Raw genomic sequence first — 21,519 nt, forward strand, 5'->3', positions numbered from 1 at the left:
TTCAGAGACTAAACGCTGCATGTCCACACTCTCATACCCAGGTGGCTGCCTCTGGCATCCTCTGGGGACAGGAACGTGGGAGCAAACACAGGCCTGGGCCTCGGGCATGCAGGAGAACCCCTGAGGATGGTTTCAGCTCATATCCAGGACTCTAAAACAAGCACTGTGGCTGTGTAGGCATTGGGTGGAGAGGGCTTTGGTCATTTCCAGTGGTTCCCCACTGCCTTGGGGACATAAACTTCTGAGTGTGTGACAGATGCCTTGATTTTGTCTCCAGAAGAAAATAAATGATCCCAATTTGTAGATAATTGGAGGCCCCCTGACAGCAAAAGTTCCAGGTGATTCCCAACTTTCCCTCTCTAGTTGGGGAGAGTAGATTCTTCCACCAGCCTCCCTGAGCAAGGCTGTGGCCACTCTGGAGTCCTCTGGCACCAAGGCGGGCCAGACATCTGGGCCACATCCGGGGCTTCTGGCCAACCCTGACCCCGTTCTGTGCAACACTGCCATGGGAGTAGTACAGACTCATGCTTCCCTAGACCCGTTTTCACTCTTTCCATCCCTCCTCCTCCTCCTCTTCCTCCTCCTCCTTCCTCTTCTTTCTCTTCTCTCTCTCCCTGCCTGTCTTTCACTGTCTAATTCCATTATTACTTCCCTCTCTCCCTCTTAGTCTTCTGTCTCTTTCTTTTTCTCTCTTTGCCAGTGTCCTGCCCACTGTGTATCTCTGCCTAGCTCTCCCTGTTCATTATCTCTATTTGTTCTCTATTTTTCTTTCTTCCATTGTCTTTTTCTCTCCTTTCTCTGCCCTTCTCTCTTATCTTGTATTCCCTGCCTCTCTACTACATTCCTCTCTCTCTCCCCCTCCCCCTCCCTCTCTCTTTCTCTTTCTCTCTTTCCCCTTCAGCTCTTGGTAACACAGTGGCTTTCTTCTTACCTGGGGACTTGCTACTTCCTCCTGGAGGACAGACTGTGCTCTGGGAACAAGGGGCCGACCCCCCATTTTGTAATCTGGCAGACATCAGGCTCTATAGTGCAGGGCACAAAGGGGGCACTGGCTCAGTAGGCCTGAAAGGCTGGGGACCAGGCCAGCCTCCCTGGTTACTGCCAAGAGCAGCACTTTCCATTGTGAGCTGAGTGCAGGGCAGAAGCCTGGGTCTGCTGGTCACCCTGGGCCTCCTGACCACCCTGACTCCTCTCTCCATGGCCACAGGCAGGGTGGGCTTGAGGGTCCCTGTGGGATCCAACACAGGGTGCTAAAGGGGCACACCCAGTGGGCAGGAGACCTGGGTTTGACTCCTGCCTCTGGCACGAGGCACTGGTGACTTTGATCAAGTCTCTGCCTTCTCTGCCTCTGCATCTGCAGTCAGGGGTGACTTCCAGTGTCCCTGTCAGGTGCTGCACAAAGGTAAGGTGACACTGTGTGCAGGAGAAATGGTCTACAAAGCAGAGGTGGGCTTCCACAGCCCCTTCCTGGTGCTAAGCATGACACCAAATGCTTTGCCCTTGTCACCTCTGACAATCAAGGTGCTGATGAGGAAGGCCAGGGCACGGAGAGGTCAGTGCCTGCCCAGGTAGGCAAGCAGGCTGGCCCTGGGCCCCTGTGCTTTGTCTCACGCCATCTGGTCTTGGCCCTGGCCTGTGGCCCTCATCCTCCTCTTCTGATTTCAGACAGGCCTGGGGTTTCCTCATGCTCAGGTGGGCTCAGCATCCAAGACCTGGGGCCTATTCCTTTGCGCACACTGGGCTCCACCCTTTGCTGACCTGCCCGGAGTCTCTGCCAATTCCCATCATCTGACCCCAGGGACAGAGCTGGTGGCCAGGACTATGGCAGCTGCCTCAGACTCTACTGCATCTTGCTCGCCAATGGTCCCAGCCCCTGGTTCAGGGCCTGGTTACAGCAGGCCTCCTTTAGGATTTGGTGACTAAATGGGCACTACAATGGTCCATAACAGGAAGTGTGGGGGACATGAGGAAACCCAGGTCAGGAGAGAGAAACTGAGGATAGCAGAGAGTGACAGACAAGAGGGTAGACAGACAGAGGAACAGAGGTGGAGAGGGGAGACCAGTGGTGAAGGAGAGAGACAGAGAAGCAGGGTCCAGGTGGGACAGCACAGACTCTACAGAAGAGAGAAGATGTCGGAGCCCATGTGGTCTGATTCCCTCATGCCACAAATGGAGAAACTGAGGCCCAGGAGGACAAGTGACTTTGACCAGGTCCCATGACAGGAATTCACAGTGGAGCTGAGCCAGAGGGACCCAAGAGAATGCTCAGCCAGGTCACCTGCAGGCCAACTCTCCAGGCCCAGGAAGGGTATATGAGGGGCATCTTATGGGTTCCTGCCTTGTCTTTGGGGGCCCATGGTGCCCAGCTCTGCCTTGTGATCCCACTGGCTTGGGGCCAGCTCTGCCTCGGCAGCTCCCTGTTCCTGCCCCCAGCAGCTCCAGCCTCCCCCTTTCATCCTGAGCCAAGGCCCAGGAGGGCGAGGCAGGAAGTGCGGAACAGGACAAGACAGGCCAGCCAGTGGGGCCAGGGCCGGGGCCAAGATGCCTGTGGTGGGGGCCACCCACGGGTCTGGGCCCCAAGGCTTTGCCATCTGGGGCAGTTCCGTGCCCGCCTTGGCAATGAGCCACCCACCAAAGGGTGGGAGCAGGGGTGGGATGGACACCATGCTGGCTGCCTCTGCTCAGAGCATTTGACTGACTTGGGTTCTGTGATCTTCTCTCAGAGGAGCGGCCTCAGGGTTTAGTCCCACTTACAGATGAGAAGCTGAGGCTGCTCCTCCCCTCTTCCAGCCCGGTTCCTCTTCTCACAGATGGGATCAGGACCAATATCTAACTCCCAAAGTCAAGCTCTTAGATACTCTTTGCGAGTGATTATTTAATAATGAGCACTTTTATTATTAGTGATGAGGATGACAAAATGATGGAGATACATAATTGCTTTTTATATCACTGGAACAGTTACAGATGCCAATCATAGTTGTCACATTTATCCTCACAACACCCCAGTCACTCAGGCTAGACCTCGTTACCCTGTTGCACTCACTTATGCTCAGGGAAACTGAGGCTTGGAGAGAGATTAGGGAACATGCTCAAAGCTCCCCAGTCAGCCAGATGGGGGTGCAAACCGGGCTGCCTGGCTTCATCTTTAATCTTTAATTTTCATGGTCACCCTTTATCAGAGTCACACAGGTGATCAAGTTACATTTACCCCTCCTCTCCAAGAAGGGATGGATGTGATCATTTCACAGGCCCCCAAGGGATCAGTTTCCAGGTCATCCAGATGGTATGAGGCTGGGCTGGATCTCACCATGGGTAAATTGGTTCCTAGCTGTGCTCTTTCCTCCTTCATGCCTCTTTAGCCAACCTGAGGTTGAGGTGCAGGGAGCAGAGGTACCCAGGGAATTTCTGCAAGCCCTGGATGTTCAGCAAGTGAATTACAATTTGCAAAGCATGATTGTGACCAACAGCTCTGCTTCTGCCAGTAGAGCCATCTGGACACTTCATTGGCTTTGCAGACCTTGCAGGCTGGGGCCCAGCCCATCTCTCCTAGCTCCTCCCTTTTAGGACCCTTGAGGCTCCAACCCAGATGGGTGACTAGCTCTTCCTTGTCCTCGGACCTCAACACCCCCACACACAACCTCTGGCTTAGATACATTTCCTCCATCTTACTCTGCAAATCCTTCTCACCCTTCAGAGCCCAGCTGAAATGCCACCTCCAGCAGGCAGCCTGCCTGCACTGCTCCAGCTGGAATGGGAATGGGCATGGGAGGGGCAAAGGAATGGGCATGTCACACCACCTCACAACAACCCATGGTATAGTTTGTTTCCATCCCGTTTTACAGGCAGAGACTGAAGGGGAATGACTCGCTCAAGGTCACAGGGCCGGTAGGGATGACTCTGGGCTCCTCATTTGGTGCCCACACTCCTGCTTCAGCCCTGTGGAGCTGACTGAGCCTGACCTTCCACCTCTCACCATCCTCCATGGCTGTCCCCTGGAGGAGACGACCTGCCCTGTCCCCTCCCAGCTAAAGCCAGAGCTGCTGACACCTCGGCCCTGGGGTTGTGGCCAGGGCTGGCTTTTGTTTCTGCCATCTACTTCCTGAGTCGGGGCTTTGCCAGCCAGGGGCCCCTCTCTGCTGCCTCCCTATAAGTGCTTGGCCTTGGTGGGTCCCAGTTCTGCCGTGTTCTCTGGGCCCATCTCGGTAAGTCTCAGGTTTGGAGTGCTGGGCTCAGAGGTTGGAGTGAACATCCTGGGAGGGGAGTGGCCCAGGTCTCCAGTCCTGTGTCATCCCAAATGCCGTCCTCATCCCAACCAGGATCAGGCCCCACACACCCAGACTGGTCCCTGTGAGCCTTAGTTGGGCACAGCACTTCCTGTAGATGGTTGCTGCATCCCCTCAGCTGTGCACCCCGGTCCTTGCCTGCCGGTTGCCCTGGTAGCCACACAAAGTCCCCTGTGGAGAGCAGACTAATCCACACACAGCAGGGCTCAGAGACACCAGGACCCAGTGTGGAGTAAGATATGAGGTGGGGCCAGTGTGGAAGATCCGCTGGCCCCAGATGGGAAGGACAGGAGAGGGACAGGCCAGAGCAGAGATCCAGGATCCTGCCCCTGCCCAAAGCAGCAGGGAGGTGAGTGGATCGGGCGGGAGGGTCTCACCTTCTTCTTCTGTGCAGGAAGTGGCCAGCATGGCACTGCAGTGCACCAAGTCTGCGGGACACTGGAGGGTAGGGAGTGGCCAGGAGGGTGGCCTGGGAGGGGGGTGGACACAGGTCAAACCAAGCCCACAGAATCTTTGTCCCCACCTCCGCTGAATCCCTGCCTTTCCTCGGGGAGGGTTCAGAATGCCCATTTCACAGAGGATCCCACCAAGGCTCAGAATAGGGCAGGGACTTGCCCAGGTGAGCCTGAGTGCAAACTTGAGTCTTCTGGATCCCGAACTTGGACTGCTACATTCTCTGGCAGAGATCATGCTTGTCTCCTGCCCGATTTCTTTGACTCTGCCTGTCTTTGGGGAGAAAAACTTTGAATTTGTCATCAGCCTTAAAAACCTGGAGGATTCAAGTAAAAGTCCAGGCATAGAGAGTGTCTGGAAGAATCCAGAAAGTCTGGCTGCATTCCCACTTGACAGTGGTTGGTGGCGCTAGACTGAGGCCACCTTGCCTCGGCCTAGGCTCTCCCTGCCCCCCATCACCTCCCTTCCCTGCCTGGGTGAGCATCTGGGTTTCCACCCCAGTTTTACCCATCCTGCTCCACCCTGAGCCCTGGGGGGACTCCCACCCCTCACCCCCATCGGATGCTGACACCTGCAGCCTTCACTGCTCTACCTTTCCTCTCTGGCACAGGTGGTGGTGTGGGATGAAGAGGGCTTCCAGGGCCGGTGGTACAAGTTTACAGCTGAGTGCCCCAGTGTGCTGGATCTGGGCTTCAAGACCGTGAGATCTTTGAAAGTGCTGAGTGGAGCGTGAGTGTGTGTGCGTGTGTGTGGCGGGGGGGTAGTCAATGAGATGGGAGTGGGAAGACAGGAAAGGACCTAGGGAGTGGTTCTGGGATTTCCAGATGTTTTCAGCCTCATCTTCCCAGCCTGCTCCATACTTCCCCAGACAGGCTAGTGCTCCCATCTGAGCCCCATTCCCCTTTCTGCAAGAAGCAGAAGCTAAAGGGACAATTACTATGGTGTGCATGCCTGTGCTCTCCTGAAGTGCTGAGGACTGCTGTGTAAGCTTACACAGGTTGTGCACTGTCCAAATGTAGGGGGTGCCATTCACAGAGTCTCTGCCCACTGGATAAGACAAATCCATTGGGTCTAAAAAGATCCCTCTTAGGCATAAACTGAAAGCCAACCTCACTCACTAAAAGTAGAAGGCAAATATACAACTAGAGTTTTTAAAAATGCTATTAATTTTTAGCTGAATACTACTGAGATGCTACACATGATCTCTTTTTTGGAGAATGGAGAGGGTCAGGGTTAGGATTAGGCTGGCAGCCATGGTGGTAAGGAGACAGGAAACTGGACAGAATCAGACCATATATGGCCACAGAGGCAACAAAGGCAAGGTGCACGTGGGGTCAGCCTCCTGGGGTCCTTTCCCCATAGTTGAACCAGAATAAAAGGCCCAGATGGACAACAGGCAGTGGCGTGGGCAGCTCCCTGTAGCTGAGGAGCCACTGCTGTGCTTTAGCTTAGCCCCTCCTGTCCCCTGCTGGGTGTCTGGTGCAAGCCCCACATCTCATGAGACCCAGAGGGCATAGAGGAGAAGATGTGGTGTCTGGGCAGTGCCCCACGACTGCCCTCTCTCGTGGCCCAGCAGGGTCACCAGGAATCCCACAGGCGGCCCTTGGTGAGCCCTGTGTGCCCTGCCTGTGGGGTGGTGTAGCTGCAGGGTGGCTGGGCACTGGTGTAGGGCACAGGTCCCCTACCTCTAGGGCACACCCGGCGTTCACGGGCTGTGGGGTCTCGACAGCACCTGTGCCCAGCATTCCTGATGCTCTGGGCCTGGCCCACCTTTGTTGGAGGCTCTCCTGTGCACTGTAGGACGAGATTCCAATCCATGGCCTGGTAAGGAACTGGTGGTACAGCAGGAAGTGAGCGGCAGGCGCGGGAGCAAAGCTTTACTTGTGTTTACTGACACTCCCTAAGGCTCCCATCACCGCCTGAGCTCCTCTCTTGTTAGACCAGTGATGCATTAGATTCGCACAGGGGCTCAAACCCTACTGTGAACTGCACACACCAGGGAGCTCGGTGGGTGGCTGACTCCTTTGACTCATCTGGAAGCCATTCTCCGAATTCTGTGCCCACTACCCCGACTGTAGAAAAGCTCTTCCATGAAACCGGTCCCTGGTGCCAAAAGGGTCAGGGACTCCTGCTGTAAGATGCTCAGCAACATCCCCGCCTCCTGTGGATTGAAGGACAGGTGTAGTTCTTCCCCTGAGTGACAGCCACAAATATCTCCAGGCCTTGCCACGTGTCCCCTGCAGCTGTCACAGTCACCCTAGGGAGAGCACCGGCCTGGGACCCAGGGCTGGATGGGGGGGGGGTCTTACCTCTCCACCTGGCCTCCCTCCATCTGCAGGTGGGTGGGCTTCGAGCACACCGGCTTCCAAGGGCAGCAGTACGTGCTGGAGAGGGGTGACTACCCGTGCTGGGATGCCTGGAGCGGGAACACGGCCTATCCCACAGAGAGGCTTACCTCCTTCCGCCCTGTGGCCTGCAGGGTAGTCCTGCCACCTGGACCACTGGAGACCTGAGCCCCACTAGGGGGCGCTGGGCCATCAGACATCTAGAGTTCAAGTTCTCATGTCCCCTCTTCAAGCCATGTGCCAACACAGACAATCTTGTTCCATGCAGCTCACAACCCCTGATGTCTGCAAAGCAACCCTAAAAAGCAGGTGTGGTTAGTTCCACTTTATAGACGTGGAAACAGGGGCTCACACGCTGTGCGCCACTTCTAAGCTCAGACACCTGGTAATTCTTTTTACCAACCACACAATGCCTCTGTTTATCATCAGACCCTGTTGTTGGACATCCAGGTTCATTCCCCACTCTCTTGTCTGTTATGAGGTACATACTTGTAGTTTATTTGTTCCACGATTACTTTCTTTGTGGAAAATTCTGAAAGGGAAGATGATAAACCTCCTATAAGTTTCTAGTACCTGCTGTCTTAATGCCCTTTTGAGATGCTTGCCAAGGAGGCTGATTTAGAGACAAGGGCAGGACCGAGGGGGCCGTGGATACCCAGAGGTCTGCTTTTGGGTACCCAGCAGGGCCCCAGGTGGTCTGACTCTGTCTCCTATCTGTGTCTATAGAATCACCGAGACTCCAGGCTGACCATCTTTGAGCAGGAGAACTTTCTGGGCAGGAAAGGAAAGCTGAGTGATGACTACCCGTCCCTGCAGGCCATGGGCTCCTTCCATGTCCACACTGGGGCATAAGTGGGCCCAAGGCTCTGCCTGGCAGGGCAAAGACAGGGTGTTGGAAAGGATAGTCCATGACCTGTGAAAACTGTGCTGTGGGCTGATGCCCACACTTCAGAGGACATGGAGGCATGTGGGGGTCTCAGGCAGAATTTATGGGACTGGGGGTAATGGAAACCCAGACTAAACTTGTTTAAGCCTAAATGATATTTAGTGACCCCTATAATTAGCTTCAGTTGTGGCTGGTTCCAGGTGCTTTCCCCCTCTGTTGCTCCGCTTGCTTCAGTGTGCTATATTCTTAGATTCACTCTTCCCATTTAAAGACAAAGATGGCAGCTTTCTCTTTACATTCTAGCCCCAGGGAGAGAGACCCTTCCTCAATGATTCCATCAGAGATTCCAGGAAAGGTGCTCATTGATCCAACAAGAGTTGTGTGCTCCATTCTGAACTAATCTCCATGCCCAAAGGAATGGAATGCTCTGATTGGATAGACCTGGTCACATGCACATTGCTGCTTTCATCTCTTAACCTTAAGAGGTTAAGGTCACCCACCACCTTAACCTAGAGGGGGAAGGATGACAGGATCTTTGGCCAGAAGAGGGGAGGGAAGGTCGATGTCCAGCCATAAAGCCATAAAGACACCAGTGTGGAGCCAGCACCTTGCTCAGTCCAACAGCAGAGAGGAGACTAAATCCAGCTTCCAGGTCAGGATCATTCCCTCTTCCCCCATGAGGGAGCAGATGAAGGCCCAGATGTGGGATTCCCGTTTAGGGGGACATCAGAGCCACCTTCTCAGATGCCCTTTGGCCCCTGGTAGGCAATGATGAAGGTGGGAGTTAAGGTATTTTTTTTTCCTTTAGTTTTCTGAGGAATCACCAAAGAATCTCACTACTTCAGAATAAGATGTCCCTGTGATTCTTGAGTCTGTCTCCCTCTTTTACAGACAGGAAAATGAGGAGTCAAAGTCTAAACAGCAATCTTTGTCCCAGATAATATCGAGATGACATATTCAAACAATAGATCTTTTCTTGGGAGTGGCTCTGGGTAAGGGAGCCGAGGAAAGTTCCTTCCTCCCTTTAAAGATTCATTCATTGGTCTAATATTCACGGGCTCCTCCTCACATCTATCAGGAGAGGAGGCATTAGGCACTAGAGGTGGAGCTGAACAAACCACAGTTGTCCCTGCAGCAGGAGCTCCTGGCAGGGGAGGCTCACATTTCATAAATAACTTTAACATTATTGAATTCAGTGAGTGCTACAAAGGTACAATCAGGGATGTGGTCTGATCTTTGGATGGGTCAAATGACCCTGATAAAGTCATGATTGCATTGGGACCCAAAGCACACATACAACTCAGCCATATGAAGAACTGGTGAGAAGGGGAGCATCTCGGAACTTTGATGGAAAACTGCGTGCTCAAAGGCCCTGTGGTTGGGGAGAGAGCTCACATAGTCCAGGCAATGGAATGAAGCTGGGGTGGCTGGGCTGTCCTGGTGGATGCACTGGTGCCTCTGCAGGGTAACCCTCTGTCTCTTCCCGTTTCCAGCTGGGTGTGCTCCCAGTTCCCTGGCTACCGAGGTTTTCAGTATGTGCTGGAGAGTGATCACCACTCGGGTGACTACAAGCGCTTCTGGGAGTGGGGATCTCACGCCCAGACCTTCCAGGTGCAGAGCGTGTGCAGAATCCAGCAGTGAGCTTGAAGGAAGAGCTCATGTGTGTGCGTCCCTGCCAACATAGCTCTGGCGGCTGCGATGTGCTCTGTTCTTCTGCCACCCTCGTGTCCCCTCAGAGCCCAGCCCCCGTGGTGCTGCTGATAATGATGATGATAATAATAATAAAGAGAAGGCCCAGTGTTAGCTGTGCTTTTAATGTTGCTAATGTTCCCAACTAGTTTCTCTTTTTTTTCTTCTTCTTTTGACTCATGGGTTATTTAAAAGGGTGTTATCCAAATCCCTAGTACTTTGAGATTTTCTAGATCTCTTATTTTTATTGATTTGCAAAACTCCACTGTGGCCAGAGAATGTGGTCTATAAGATTTTACTCTCTGAAGTAAATTGAAACTTATTTTGTGGTCTAGTATACAGTACATTGTTGATGGGGTGGAAGGTAAAGTTGAAAAGTATTTATATTTTGGAGTTATAGGGTATAGTGTTCTGTAAACATCAATTTATGAAGTTAGTTGATAGTGTTGGTGTATGTATATTCAGTACTAGAGATCAAACCCAGAGCCTTGCACATGCTAGGCAAATGCTTTATAACTGAGCTACACCTCCTACCCCTTTTATTTTATTTTGAGACAATCTTGCTAAATTCCCCAGGCTTGCTTTGAATTTGTGATCTTCCTGCCTCAGCCTCCCGAGTAGTTGGGATTACAGGCATATTCACTGTGCCTAGCCTAAAAAAAATTTTTTTTATCAGTTATGCTGAGAGGACTGTTTGTATTTCCTACTATGATTTGGATTTATCTTTTTAAAAATCATTTTTGCTGCCTATTTTTTTCTTCAGGAATTTTGAAGCTCTATTCTTAGGTGTACATATATTGATGATTGCTGCTTTACTGATAACTTGTTCTTAGCTTGCTGATTTTAAAGCCAAGCAGAGAGAAAGCTGGTTCTGTCTCAGCTTAATTTCTGATGTCTCTTTCCTTTCTTCCCATTTCTCTGTCACATATACTCTTCAGGAGTCCCTCATTTAACACCTGCCACCTTCCAAAGAAATCTATAAAACAGAGAAATAAATTCACACCCCGAGTGGAGTTGTCTGTGTGTCCATCTCAAGTTAGTTGCCTGTGTGTCATTCTCTTTTCCTGTCTGCCTGTCTCTCTCACCTGCTTGCTCTTGGTTCCTTATTGCATTGGCTACCTAAACCTCTCTCACTCGCCCTCTGGCTCTCCACTCTGGCCCCATCTTTCTTGGCGGATCTCTGTCCCTCATGGAATTTTCCAGATCAAGGTCAGCGTTTCTGACAACATCCATTATTACCCTTAAAGACCAGTTTTAGACCTTCTGTTCCTAATAATCTCTCCCTGTTGTGAAGTTTTAATACTACAGATACAATGTATAATATATCTGTGCAAATACGAAATGTAGATCTGGACTTCGTACAGAGGAAGATTTTATTTTTTGCTCCTGAAGAACCAATTTTCACCTCTTGGGGGCACTATTGCCTTCTTTGGGAAGGTATAATTTTGTCTCATTTTTTTTTCAAGGTGCTCAGAAATGGAAACCCAGGAGGAGGTAAGAATCTGCCTAAGGCCATACAGCAAGATAAAGGCTGCTGGGGATTTAGTCAGTGGTTCCAGTGCCTGCCTCACAAGTACAAGGTCCTGAATTCGATTGCTGGTACCGAAAGAAAGAAAGAAAGAAAGAAAGAAAGAAAGAAAGAAAGAAAGAAAGAAAGAAAGAAAGAAAGAAGGCAAAAACAGGATTAGAATGCAGACTCTTTCATTCATTCTTCTGTCTGTCCGTCCATCCATCTACCCATCCATCCGTCCAATGTCTTTTATGTAGGAAACACGATTCCAGGGTCTGAGGCTGTAATCAAGCAAAACAGACAAAAGTATCCCTGTGTGAGACTCATGTTCTAGCTGCTGGCTAGAACCACTGGCTCCATGGTTCTCAGTCAGGGTTTTTCAAAGATTCTTTCCTGTTGTTTCTTGAAGGGGAAAAAATTAAAATAGCTTTTGTGTCTCCTGCAGGACTTCCCAGAGCCTTCAGTTGAACATGTCTTGTGACTCACTGGAAGGGAGACTATTCAGAATCTCTCAAACTTACCTACACAACCATCACTCCTTTTTTAGTGTGACAGGGCATCTGGCATGATGAGTGACTTGTAGAGCATAGGATGGGAGCTGCTGTGTTAATGGTGACAGTCATTACAGGCTAGTGTGAATTGTTTTCCTGAAGAACTTTAGGAAATGGGCTGTAGAAGTGTAGTGTTGTGTGTGGGGAGCGGTACTGTCCAGGAAGTGGTCACTTGGTCCATCCTAGCAGTGGGCAGTAGGAAGACGTAGGGTGAGGGCAGTGTAGAGAGGGCCTTGGGTGAGCTGTGGAACTGTGAGACTATGCTGAGGCCCCGGATGGGACCGGGCTGGCCACCGCCTTCTAGGCAGACGCCCCTCACTCTGAGCCCCTGAGACCCCACAGCCTGGAGCAGCAGCACCAGCTTAGCACCCTGGGCTCGCAGCTGTAACCTCAGTGTCCTCTGCTGACTGGGGGACATGGGACTCGTGCCTCAGCTTGTGAAAGATGAGAGGATGTGGCGGACTTGCCCAGGCAGGGTGACACAGGCATTAGGCTCCTTCTCAGTGTGGAAAGCTATTCCCGATCTCCCCCAGCCTCCTCTCCTCGGTCACCAACAGGGATGCAATGATGCGCATGATAGATGCTGTTTGTCCCTTTCACGTGTGATATAATTTATCCTCACAGCAGCTTCTTGACATCGTTATTATTCTCTTAAAACCTATCAGAAACTCAAGGCTCAGAGAGGTCAAGCAACTTGTCTAAGACCACCCACCCTGTAAGAACATTAAGTCCACTAGGGGTTGCACAAGATTTTTGGGGTGAATTAAAGAGTTAGTGGGTACAAGTGAGGTTAACAAATAGTATTGTTCTGTTTCAAAAGAGTTAAGAAAGCAGCCCCTCACACTTTAGTATGAATAACTGTAGCTTCTTGTCTATATAGGGAATCCTCAGATCCCTGGGGAAAAGGCAGGGGAAATTTGGTGAAGGAAAGAAGGGAAAAGAGAAGAAAGAAGGAAGGGAAGGAGAGAGGGAGGAAGGAAGGAAATTAGGATTTGATGGTGGCTCTTTGAAGAGGCAGCTCCAGCCAGAACCAAGAGTGGGCCTAGCAACCCTAACAAACGGGACCCCAGATGGGGGATGATGCTGGAGTGACAGGCAGTAAAGAGACAATTTGTCAGGGGTGATCTTGGGAGGGAAGGAAAGAAAGCGTGAAATTATTTTTCATATCTTGCCAGGAGACCAATTTTCCTGGGTTGTGAAGGAAAAGACTTAAATTATTGATGCTATTTGTTCCAAAGTAAGTGGGGGCTGGGACACCCATCACCTGGAGCACTGTGCGCACTCAGGAGGCCTGGCCACGGGCTCAGGCCTGGGGACCCTACCCCAGCAGACTCTGGGCCCACAAAGGGGCAGGGCCTTGTTCCTGACCACACAAGCCGTGCACACTGCTGCTCCTGGCAGCCTCAGTGCTCAGTGCCCACTTGGGCCCAGAGAAGACCACATCCTGGATGTGCACCTGGACGGTGTTCCTGATCCTCTGCAGCTTTGCCACATCGAGCCTCAGTTTCCACTTTGGAGAGGTTATTGTGAAGGCCCGGGAAGCAGACATCTGGGAAACACTGGGAAAATAAGAGGCTCCCAAAGGTGAGGTGGCTCTGATTCTCCCCTGGGTCCTCTCCAGCCCCTCCATCCAATTGTGTGGCTCTTGGTCTTGTCCTTAGGAGGCCACTGATTCCCCCATCCCGTGTTGCTGCCCCACAGGGCACCCCTGGAGGCAAAACCCAGGGACAGGGCCTGGAGTGGGACAGCCTTCGGAGAGAAAGGAAGGAAACACTTGGTAGAGGGAAAGTGGGGTGCGCACGCGTGTGTGTATGCGCGCGCGCGTGTGTGTGTGTGAAGATCTTACACATCTTGGGTATGTTTAGGAGGGTAAAAAGGGAGGGAGGAAGGGAGGGAGAGAGGGAGAGGGGGAGAGGGAAGAAAGAGAGAGAGAGAATCAGCCAGCTTTTCCTGGCACACCCAGGAGGGCTGTGGGAACACAAACTTGTTATCAAACCCAAGGGGTGATGATTACAGGAAGAGCCCTTTGTGGAGCTCGAAGGACTCCATGCCTGGCGCAGGGCCAGGTCCTCACATCCATTATGTCGTGGAGCCAGCAGCCAGTGGGTCACCCTCCCCCAGGAGGGACAGGAGCAAGTGAGCCCCACCTGTGGGGCATGGGCAGTGACTCCCCCACTTCCTGGGGCTTCTGTCTTATGGGTGCTGTCTTGGAGTGTGAGGCCCTTCCCCCTCCTCCTGCCAGCTTGCAGGGGCACCCCGCACCTTCTGCTGGCCTGAGGCATCTGGGGGGCAGGTCCTCGGTTGTGACAGCTCCTCCCCCAGTGGCCTTCTGTGGTTTTCAACCTGCTGGGACCTGCAGAAGCTTTGTGGGGAGGAGCCTGTTTGTGTAAAGACTCACCCCAGGCGGGGTTGAGCTGCCCCAATTCTGGAGGTGAGGGCAGGCCCTGGGTCTGGCCTGCAGTGGTCACCATGGTTGGGTTGGGGAAGGGTGGGCATGAGGTCCCAGCTAAACCAGGAAGAGGCCAGCTGTCTAGGTGCCGGGCGTGTGAGGTTAACAGGGGCTCTGCTTGGTCCTGTCCCCAGAGCCGGCCCCAAACGAAAGCCCACGCAGGGGAGAGGCAGAGGGCAGACGGAGACACTGTGTCCAGACTCATGCACTGTTTAGGGTGTGAGCCCCAAGGGCCCTCTCAGTGCCTGCTGTGTCTGGAGATGTTTGAAGATGGATTTCTGTCCTTCATGCTTAAACTTGTCCTGACTTTTGGGCCCCAAACCCACAGCAAGAAGCAGAAAGGGGCTCACTACTGTCCTTTCCACTGCTAGATTCCCCCCACAGCCTAGACATGCTGCTCCCTTCCCCATCAGAGTGTCCCTGGCCTTAGTGACCTGACTGTGACCATTCTCCCCAAGCTCCTCCTCCTCTCCCCTCAGTAAGCGTTGCGAAGCACCCCTTGCTCAGATGGGAAGACTGAGGCCGAGAGGCACAGAAGGCAGGAAGCAGAGCTGGGGGTTCCAACCCCTGAATCTCCTAGGCTCTTCCTTTCTGCCCCCTGCAGAGATGCTCCTAATTTCACCAGGTGAGAGGCTGATTTCTGTGTTGAGCTTCCACAAAGGCTCAGGCACTAACTCTGAGCACCCTGCGCCCTCCTGCCATCTGGCTCCATCTTCCTGTGGGATGCGGAGAAGGCCACTCTGAGACCTACCCCATACTGACACCTGGTGGCCAGACCCAAAAACATACCCATGGAGGCAGTGGGAAGATAGGGGGTGGTCTTGGGGTGGGTGATGGAGGCTGAGGACCCAGCATGGAGAGCTAGCTCCTAGGAGGTCAGGAATCCGAGACGAGAGGAGCCCTGAGCCGCCTCTTTCAACTCCAGCCATCTATGTGTCTCTGTGCATCTACTTTTTATTTTCTCTTGGAAGATGTTGGACACTTACGAAACAAATTGCTTTCTCTCTTTGCAATGGCACCAGGAGCCTCAGAAGCAATGTACAGTTCACTCCTAGCAATGGCATGAAACTGACCAACAGGAACTTCTAAGAGGACCTTAATCTTTCAATATTCCTTTGCCTAAGCCTTATCTATCTATCTATCTATCTATCATGTATCTATCATCTATCTCCTTTTCTGGTTATGTTGAGACCCCACCACCACCAGGTACTGGGGATCAAACCCAAGGCCTTTGAACTGAGCTACATCTCCAGCCATTTTAATTTTTCATTTTGAGACAGGGTTTCCCTAAGTTGCCCAGGCTGAGTTTAGCTTGTGATCCTCCTGCCTCAATCTCCCAGAGGGCTGGGATCACAGGTGTGCACCATCATGTCTGGCTGAGAGCATCTTTTTATGTTGTTCTGTTTTGCGGTGCTAGGGATTGAACTCATGGCCTCATGCATGCTAAGTTGGCACCCTACATTGAGCTGCATCCCCAGCCTGAAAGATCTTTATAGCCACCTCTGCTTTCCTCTTCTTTGGTTGGGAGAGAAAGGAACTGCAGGGCAGTTCTCAGAAAGAGCTAGCTTCCCTCTGGCAGCCATGCACCACCTCCCACCCAGTAAATGGGCACAAGACCCCCTGCAGAGTTTTATGTAGATTCGAGGAGATGCTCAACTGTGATTAGTGTCTCCTCTGTGTCCTCTCTCCCCATCCCTAGGGCTCTCTGCTGTTTGCCTAGGGCAGGGAAGGATGCAAAGGGCACCAAGAGCCCTGATCCCTGTCCCCACCCCACCTTGTGCTCTGCAAACCCACCAGCTTCCTGGAGCTCAGCCCCTGCCTGGAGCACTTTGGCTCCAGAACTCCCCGGCTCCTGCAGGCACCATGGTGTTCCCAGCTCATCTGCAGATAGCCCAGATGCATCTCATAAATAAAGAATGCGCTGTTCTGCAGAGCAGCTGCAGCAGGGCCATGCGGGGGTGGCAGGCTGGAGTCCACAGAGCCATAGAGACAGGGAGGATGGTGCAGGAAGTGCTGGCTGGCACCGGGGGTGATGAGAGTCTGGGAAATGTGGTGGAGCTGGGCTGGGGAGGGGGATCCGCGAAGCCAGGATCTGGAAGGAGACTGTTGGGGCTGTCTCAGTCTGGTTAGCCTCAGTTTCCCTATCTGTAGAAGGGATGGTTCGAATCCCTGCACCACTGAGCTGAGATATCCACAGCCTTTACAGCACTTATCCCTGAAGCTGGAATACAGTAAACTGTTTTCCCCCTGTTGCTTTCCTTGGTGTCTTTTCAAAGAGCTCTGCATGGTTTGCACCATGGGGAGCAGTGAGGGTGTGTGTGTGTATGTGTGTGTGTGTGTGGGGGGGCTGCCTCTGCATCTCAGGAGAGGCAGGGATCAAGACAGAAGACACCATCACCACCCTACATGTCCCTGAGAGTGCACTGCCTATCTGCAGCCATTCCAGGGTAGCCACTGGAGATGTGGAGTGGTTCTAAAAAGGACCTAAAAGCTGTCTTAGTCACTTTCCTGTACTGTGACAAAACATCTGGGAAAGACAAAGGAGGAAAGCTTTATTTGGCTCATGGTTTGAGAGGTTTCAGTCTATGGCAAGCCAGCTCCATTGGTCTCAGGACTGTGGCAAGAGAGAAACATCATGGTGGGAGACTGTGGCAGAGGAAGGCTGCTCACCTTATGGAAGTGAAGAAGGAGGGACAGTGAGAGAAAGAGAGAGAGAGAGAGCAGGAGGAGGAGGAGGAGGAGAAGAAAGAAGAAAAAGGTGACTAGCTATAGTCCTCAAGATTACACTTCCATGACGACCTTCCCTTCAATTAGGCGCCACCTCCTAAGTCTCCCCCACCTCCTCATAATGGCGTCAGATTATGAATCCATGAATGCAGACCCAATCCAGTCCCCTTCCAAAAGCCCCACCTCTGAACACGTGAGTCTTCTTGGGGACATCTTAAATTCAAACCATAATGACAGTGTTTGGAAAGCACACGGAGCTAGGGACCGCAGAGACCCTGGATGACAGTCCATGCAGCCAGCTGGAGCGGAGCCTTGGGCAGGCACTCTCCTCCTCCCAACCTCTGCCTAGGTGTACAGTGGTTTCTGAGCCACAGCTTCACGATGTCATCATTCTCTGACGGCACATAGTGAGGTCTTTGTGTGTGACACAGACCTTTCACTATCTACCCCCTGGCCCTGTGAAGGGGGAAACAGATCAGGCGTCTCTCTGGGGAGTCTCAGCTGTGTGTGTACTCAACAGAGTGGATGGATGTGGGATTCAGCTTTGAAATCAGCCCTAAAGGAGAAGGTCCACGTGGATTCTGGAAGATTCGAGGATGTGCACCTAGAAGAATTGATTTCCACCCAGAAGTCAGAGAAGGTTCCCTGGAGATTCTGAGGCCAGGTCAGGTGGTCGGGGTGGGAATGGCATGAGAATAAACCAGGGAGCCAGCGGGCAGCGGGGTCAGGGTCTTGCTGTTTATCCCAAGGCCAGGGGGCTGTGGACAGGGGAGGATGAGGTTTTCTGCATTTCCAGGATAATCTGGCTCCTGCATGGGGAACAGATTGGAGGGGGCCTGGTGACGGGGGCAGAGGGTGACTGGGTGGGGTGGGGAAGGATTTTCAGAAAAGGTTCAGAAGCTACAGTGATGGCGGAAAGAGCCTGGGGGTGAGGGAGACAGCCCCCCCCCATCAGCATCTGCTGTGCGGTAGAAAAGCTGAGAATCATCTGCCGCCTGAGAGCTGTGGGCCAGAGGGGAGGGCGCTGGGAGGCAGCTGGCGGCCTGGCCTGCGCCTTTCTCTGCAGCACAGTGGCGTGAGCAGGGCGGGCGCGGCACCTGCTGGGCGGCGAGCAGGTGCGGTGTCTGGAGGGATCTGTTTGCAGACGGATAACGAGAGGGATTGGGCGAGGGCATTGTGCGCTCTGCCGCCCTGCTCCGTTGTCTGGACACAAAGATGCAGACAAAGACGCGGAGCGACCCAGGCTGCAGCCCAAACGCAGCAGTGCACTCTGGAGAGGAGCGGAGAGATCCAGACCCGAACCAAGAGCCCCAGACAGACTGGAGGCCCATGCTCACCTCTGCGCCTCACTCTGGACGGGATAACATAAGAGGGTGGGGGAACCCCGTGATTCCCAAACTTGATCCATCTGGTGGTCATAGATGTCATAGAAACAGGTGATAGATGTCATAAAGTGGAAGATCCGCTTTGAGGTCCTGAGGCTGGGGCAGAGGTCTGAGGATAAAAGGTCACCGAGAATGTACTGTAGGGCTGATGGACACGAACCTGTGTCACTGTCACTCCAACAGCGTCTAACAGCAGTGGTGGCACCATGGACAGGACACATTACATGTGTGCTCTGCACACAGTGCTGGCACCTGGGTTGTTTCTAGGGCCCCTGGGAATAAGTTTCGGTGACTAAGAGCTCGAGGCCTTGTGGGGTGCTTCCTACTGCTGGTTGTGGCCAGCCATGCGTTTGTACTCACATCACTTAATTCTCTGAGAACTCTGCAAGAGGGGGGTGTGCTATCCCCATTTTACAGATGAGAACATTGAGTCCAAAGTGTGCAGTTTCTCATCCAGAGTCCCATGATGAATCAGAGGTAGAGGTGGGATTCAAGCTCGGGTTCTGTCTGGCTGCAGCCCTGGCTGACAGGGAGGCAAAGGAAGGAAACAAGACAGAGGGTCTGGCAGTCCCTGAGGGACTTCTGCACCTCTCCTGACCCCTCTGGGGCCGCTGTTTGCTCCTAGCTGGTGTGCTGATGGATGAGGCCATGTCCATGGGAACTGGGAGCCTGCTGGGATGCAGGCGAGTCACCCACAGCCCCGTGCTAGAGGCACTCAGAGTCCCGCGCAGCCCAGGAACATGGGTGCCTGGTGACAGTGGCTGGCACTGAGGTGGAGTCAGGGAAAGGGCAGGTGTTCCTTTTAAAGGGCATGGACCTGAGCACAGCCTGGCCTGTCAGAAATAACTGGAGAGAATGTGTGTCAGGCAGATCAGTTGCTCCCCAAATGTGTCCACCACGTCCTGGTCCCAGGGGCCTGTGAGCAGGGCTTGTTACAGGGCAGGGGAATGAGAGCTGCTGATCAGAGGACATGGAGGGGGCGCCTTGGGTTGTGAAGGTCACCCTCAGAACCGCAAAGGGCTGTGACAGGGCAGAGGGAGGCAGAAGAGCCGGTCCAGGGGAGAAGTGCACAGAAAGAAGGGTGAAAGGACGTGAGCCGAGAAGGCGGAGAAAGAAGCAGGGAGCTCGGGAATGCCACAGCTCTGAGGAGCTAGAGCCCTGCTGCCACTTTGACTTCAGCCCAGTGAGACCCATGCAAGTCTTTGTAACTCCAGAAACGAGAGAGAATAGGTCGGTACCTTGTAAGCTGCCAAATATGCATTAATTTGTTACAGCAGCCATAGGGAATGAATGCACCCCCTGGTGCTTGCTTTACTCTCTCCTTTTAACAGCTCACCTTGAGTGTCCACCCCACCTCTCAGTTCAGGGACACGAGGGCCATGGCAAGTGGGCTGGGACCTGGCTCCAGACCTGGGCTAAAGCACGGGGCTGGGAGCCACATGGCTGTGAACTGGCAGGGCCTTCTTGTGAATGAAGCTGCCCAGGGGGCAGTAAAGCCAACATAGGGCATAGACAGGCTCCTGGTGGTGTCATCTGAGCTCTGCTGTGGTCTGGGTGTGTCCTCCAAAGATTCCCATGCTGGGAGCTTGGTCCCCAGTGTGGCGGTCTGAGAGGTGGTGAGTCCTTTAACAGATGCACCTGGTTAAAGGTGACTAGGTCGCTGGAGCACGACCCTTGGAAGGGATTATTGTAGTTCTTGTGGAACCCTGGTTATTTCCCAGGAATGTGAGTTGTTACACAAAGATCCAGCCTGACCCCTGAATGTCTCTCGCCATGATGACATCTGCTGTGATATGATGTATGAGCAGGCTGCTTGATCTTGGGCTTTCAGTCTCCAAAAACATGATCTACATAAACAATCTATTTTCTTTATACACTGCCAGGCCTTGGGTATTTTCTTACAATAACAGAAAACAGACTAATGCAAGTGCCCAGGAAACTATGTGGAATCTTAGACTTGTTTCTGCTACTCAAGACCAATAAGGTCCTGAAAAAAAATAGTGTTGATGCAGTTGTACTTATTCTTATAATTTTAAAGTTTCAAGACCTACTATAGTGCCTGATGCTTGGCAGGCCCTTTTTTGATCTCGAGTAGTTGTGTCACTAATATATGTTCCCACAAGTCTCCCGAACTTCCTCTATTGTGGCAACCGTCATAGTTGCAAACTGACTTATGCCTTTCCCTTGGACAAGGGCTCTAGAGGCAAAGGCTCTGTCACATTTGTCACAGGTTAGGGTGGCATGTAATGGGAGCCAGATTCTCACACCAGGAGCCCCTGAATCTCTCGGATTTGGGTTTGGCTCTGCAAGGTGTAAGGGGCAGTGGAGATTGGGCAGTGAATGCGTGATGGGAACCCGGACAATCGGTGGTTTCCTGAACACTCATCGCTCCCAGCCAGACTGTACACGTGAGCCCCTGCTGAGGGCTTCCTCTGGCCGAAGGTGCAGACCTGGGTTGTGTCTGGGGCATCCTGGAGGTAGCCAGGGTTGGAGGTGTAGGAGCAGCCTTCAGCCATGACAGATGAAAGTTGAGGGCATGAGTGCTCCAGGTTGGATGAGTCAGGTGTGTCTCACAGTCTCCAGGAAACCTCAGCAGGGTGGAGTCCTGGTTGCCCACGGAGCTTGTCCATAGCTGTAGATGGCACTGAGGTCCCCTTACCCAAATTCCTATGTAGGGGCCTTCACTGATGGGGCCTGTGAAGAGGTAAATAAAGTTCAATGGGGCCCAAAAGGTGAGAACCTAATGCAATAGCACTGGTGTCCTTCTAAGAAGAGGAAGAAACACCAGGGGTGTGCTTGCACAGAAGCAAGGCCATCTGAGGACACAGTGAGAAGGTGCTGTCTGCAAACCAAGGAGAGAGGACTCAGGAGAGGCCAGCTCTGCCTGCACCTTGCTCTTGGATTTCCAGACCCAGAACTGAGAAAATCTGCTGGTTAAGCCACTTGGGCTTTTTTTTTTTTTAAAAAAAAAACAAAACAAAAAACCAAACAGTAGCCCTAGCAAATGAGTACAATCATTATAGTCTCTTCTGGTTTTCTTCTCTTTCCTGCCTTTCTCCCACCCCCCATCAGTGCTTCCTGGAATCACCTCCCAGACAAACTCCTTGCACTGAGACCCTTATCTCAGGGTCTGCATCTGAGAGAACCCATGCTAACAGCTCCTTCGGTCCCTTATCCATAGGGCTGCTGGACGCCACACATTTAGGCAACTTTGGGGGCAGGATAGAGATAAAATGTAGGG

At 52.6% G+C, this 21,519-nt stretch overlaps 1 protein-coding gene across 2 annotated transcripts; it reads left to right on the top strand.

The window, feature by feature from the left end:
* The first annotated feature begins 4,689 nt into the window (after positions 1-4,689).
* Positions 4,690-9,651, top strand: Cryba4 (crystallin beta A4). Of its 2 annotated transcripts, XM_021257031.2 has the most exons (6): positions 4,690-4,728; positions 5,347-5,465; positions 7,075-7,216; positions 7,808-7,915; positions 9,178-9,191; positions 9,461-9,651. In XM_021257031.2, the coding sequence occupies exons 1-6, from the start codon at positions 4,690-4,692 to the stop codon at positions 9,606-9,608; spliced, it is 570 nt and encodes a 189-aa protein (XP_021112690.1). In that variant the 3' UTR covers positions 9,609-9,651. The 2 variants fall into 2 exon arrangements, with proteins under 2 accessions (XP_021112690.1, XP_004843415.1); XM_004843358.2 differs by lacking the exon at positions 9,178-9,191 and having other exon boundaries at positions 7,808-7,929.
* Positions 9,652-21,519: the final 11,868 nt, after the last annotated feature.

The sequence above is a fragment of the Heterocephalus glaber genome, unplaced genomic scaffold (assembly GCF_053883595.1).
Source record: "Heterocephalus glaber isolate CG9 unplaced genomic scaffold, H.glaber_assembly_v1.0 deba00001687, whole genome shotgun sequence".
Taxonomy (NCBI): domain Eukaryota; kingdom Metazoa; phylum Chordata; class Mammalia; order Rodentia; family Bathyergidae; genus Heterocephalus; species Heterocephalus glaber.

What these genes read in the sequence shown, in the direction of transcription:
- Cryba4 (XM_004843358.2), top strand. Translation starts at nt 4,690, where the DNA reads ATGGCACTGCAGTGCACCAAGTCTGCGGGACACTGGAGG. An exon ending in TCCGCCCTGTGGCCTGCAGG is followed by an intron (nt 7,217 to 7,807) that starts GTAGTCCTGCCA and finishes CTGTGTCTATAG; the next exon opens with AATCACCGAGACTCCAGGCT. An exon ending in TTCCATGTCCACACTGGGGC is followed by an intron (nt 7,930 to 9,460) that starts ATAAGTGGGCCC and finishes TCCCGTTTCCAG; the next exon opens with CTGGGTGTGCTCCCAGTTCC.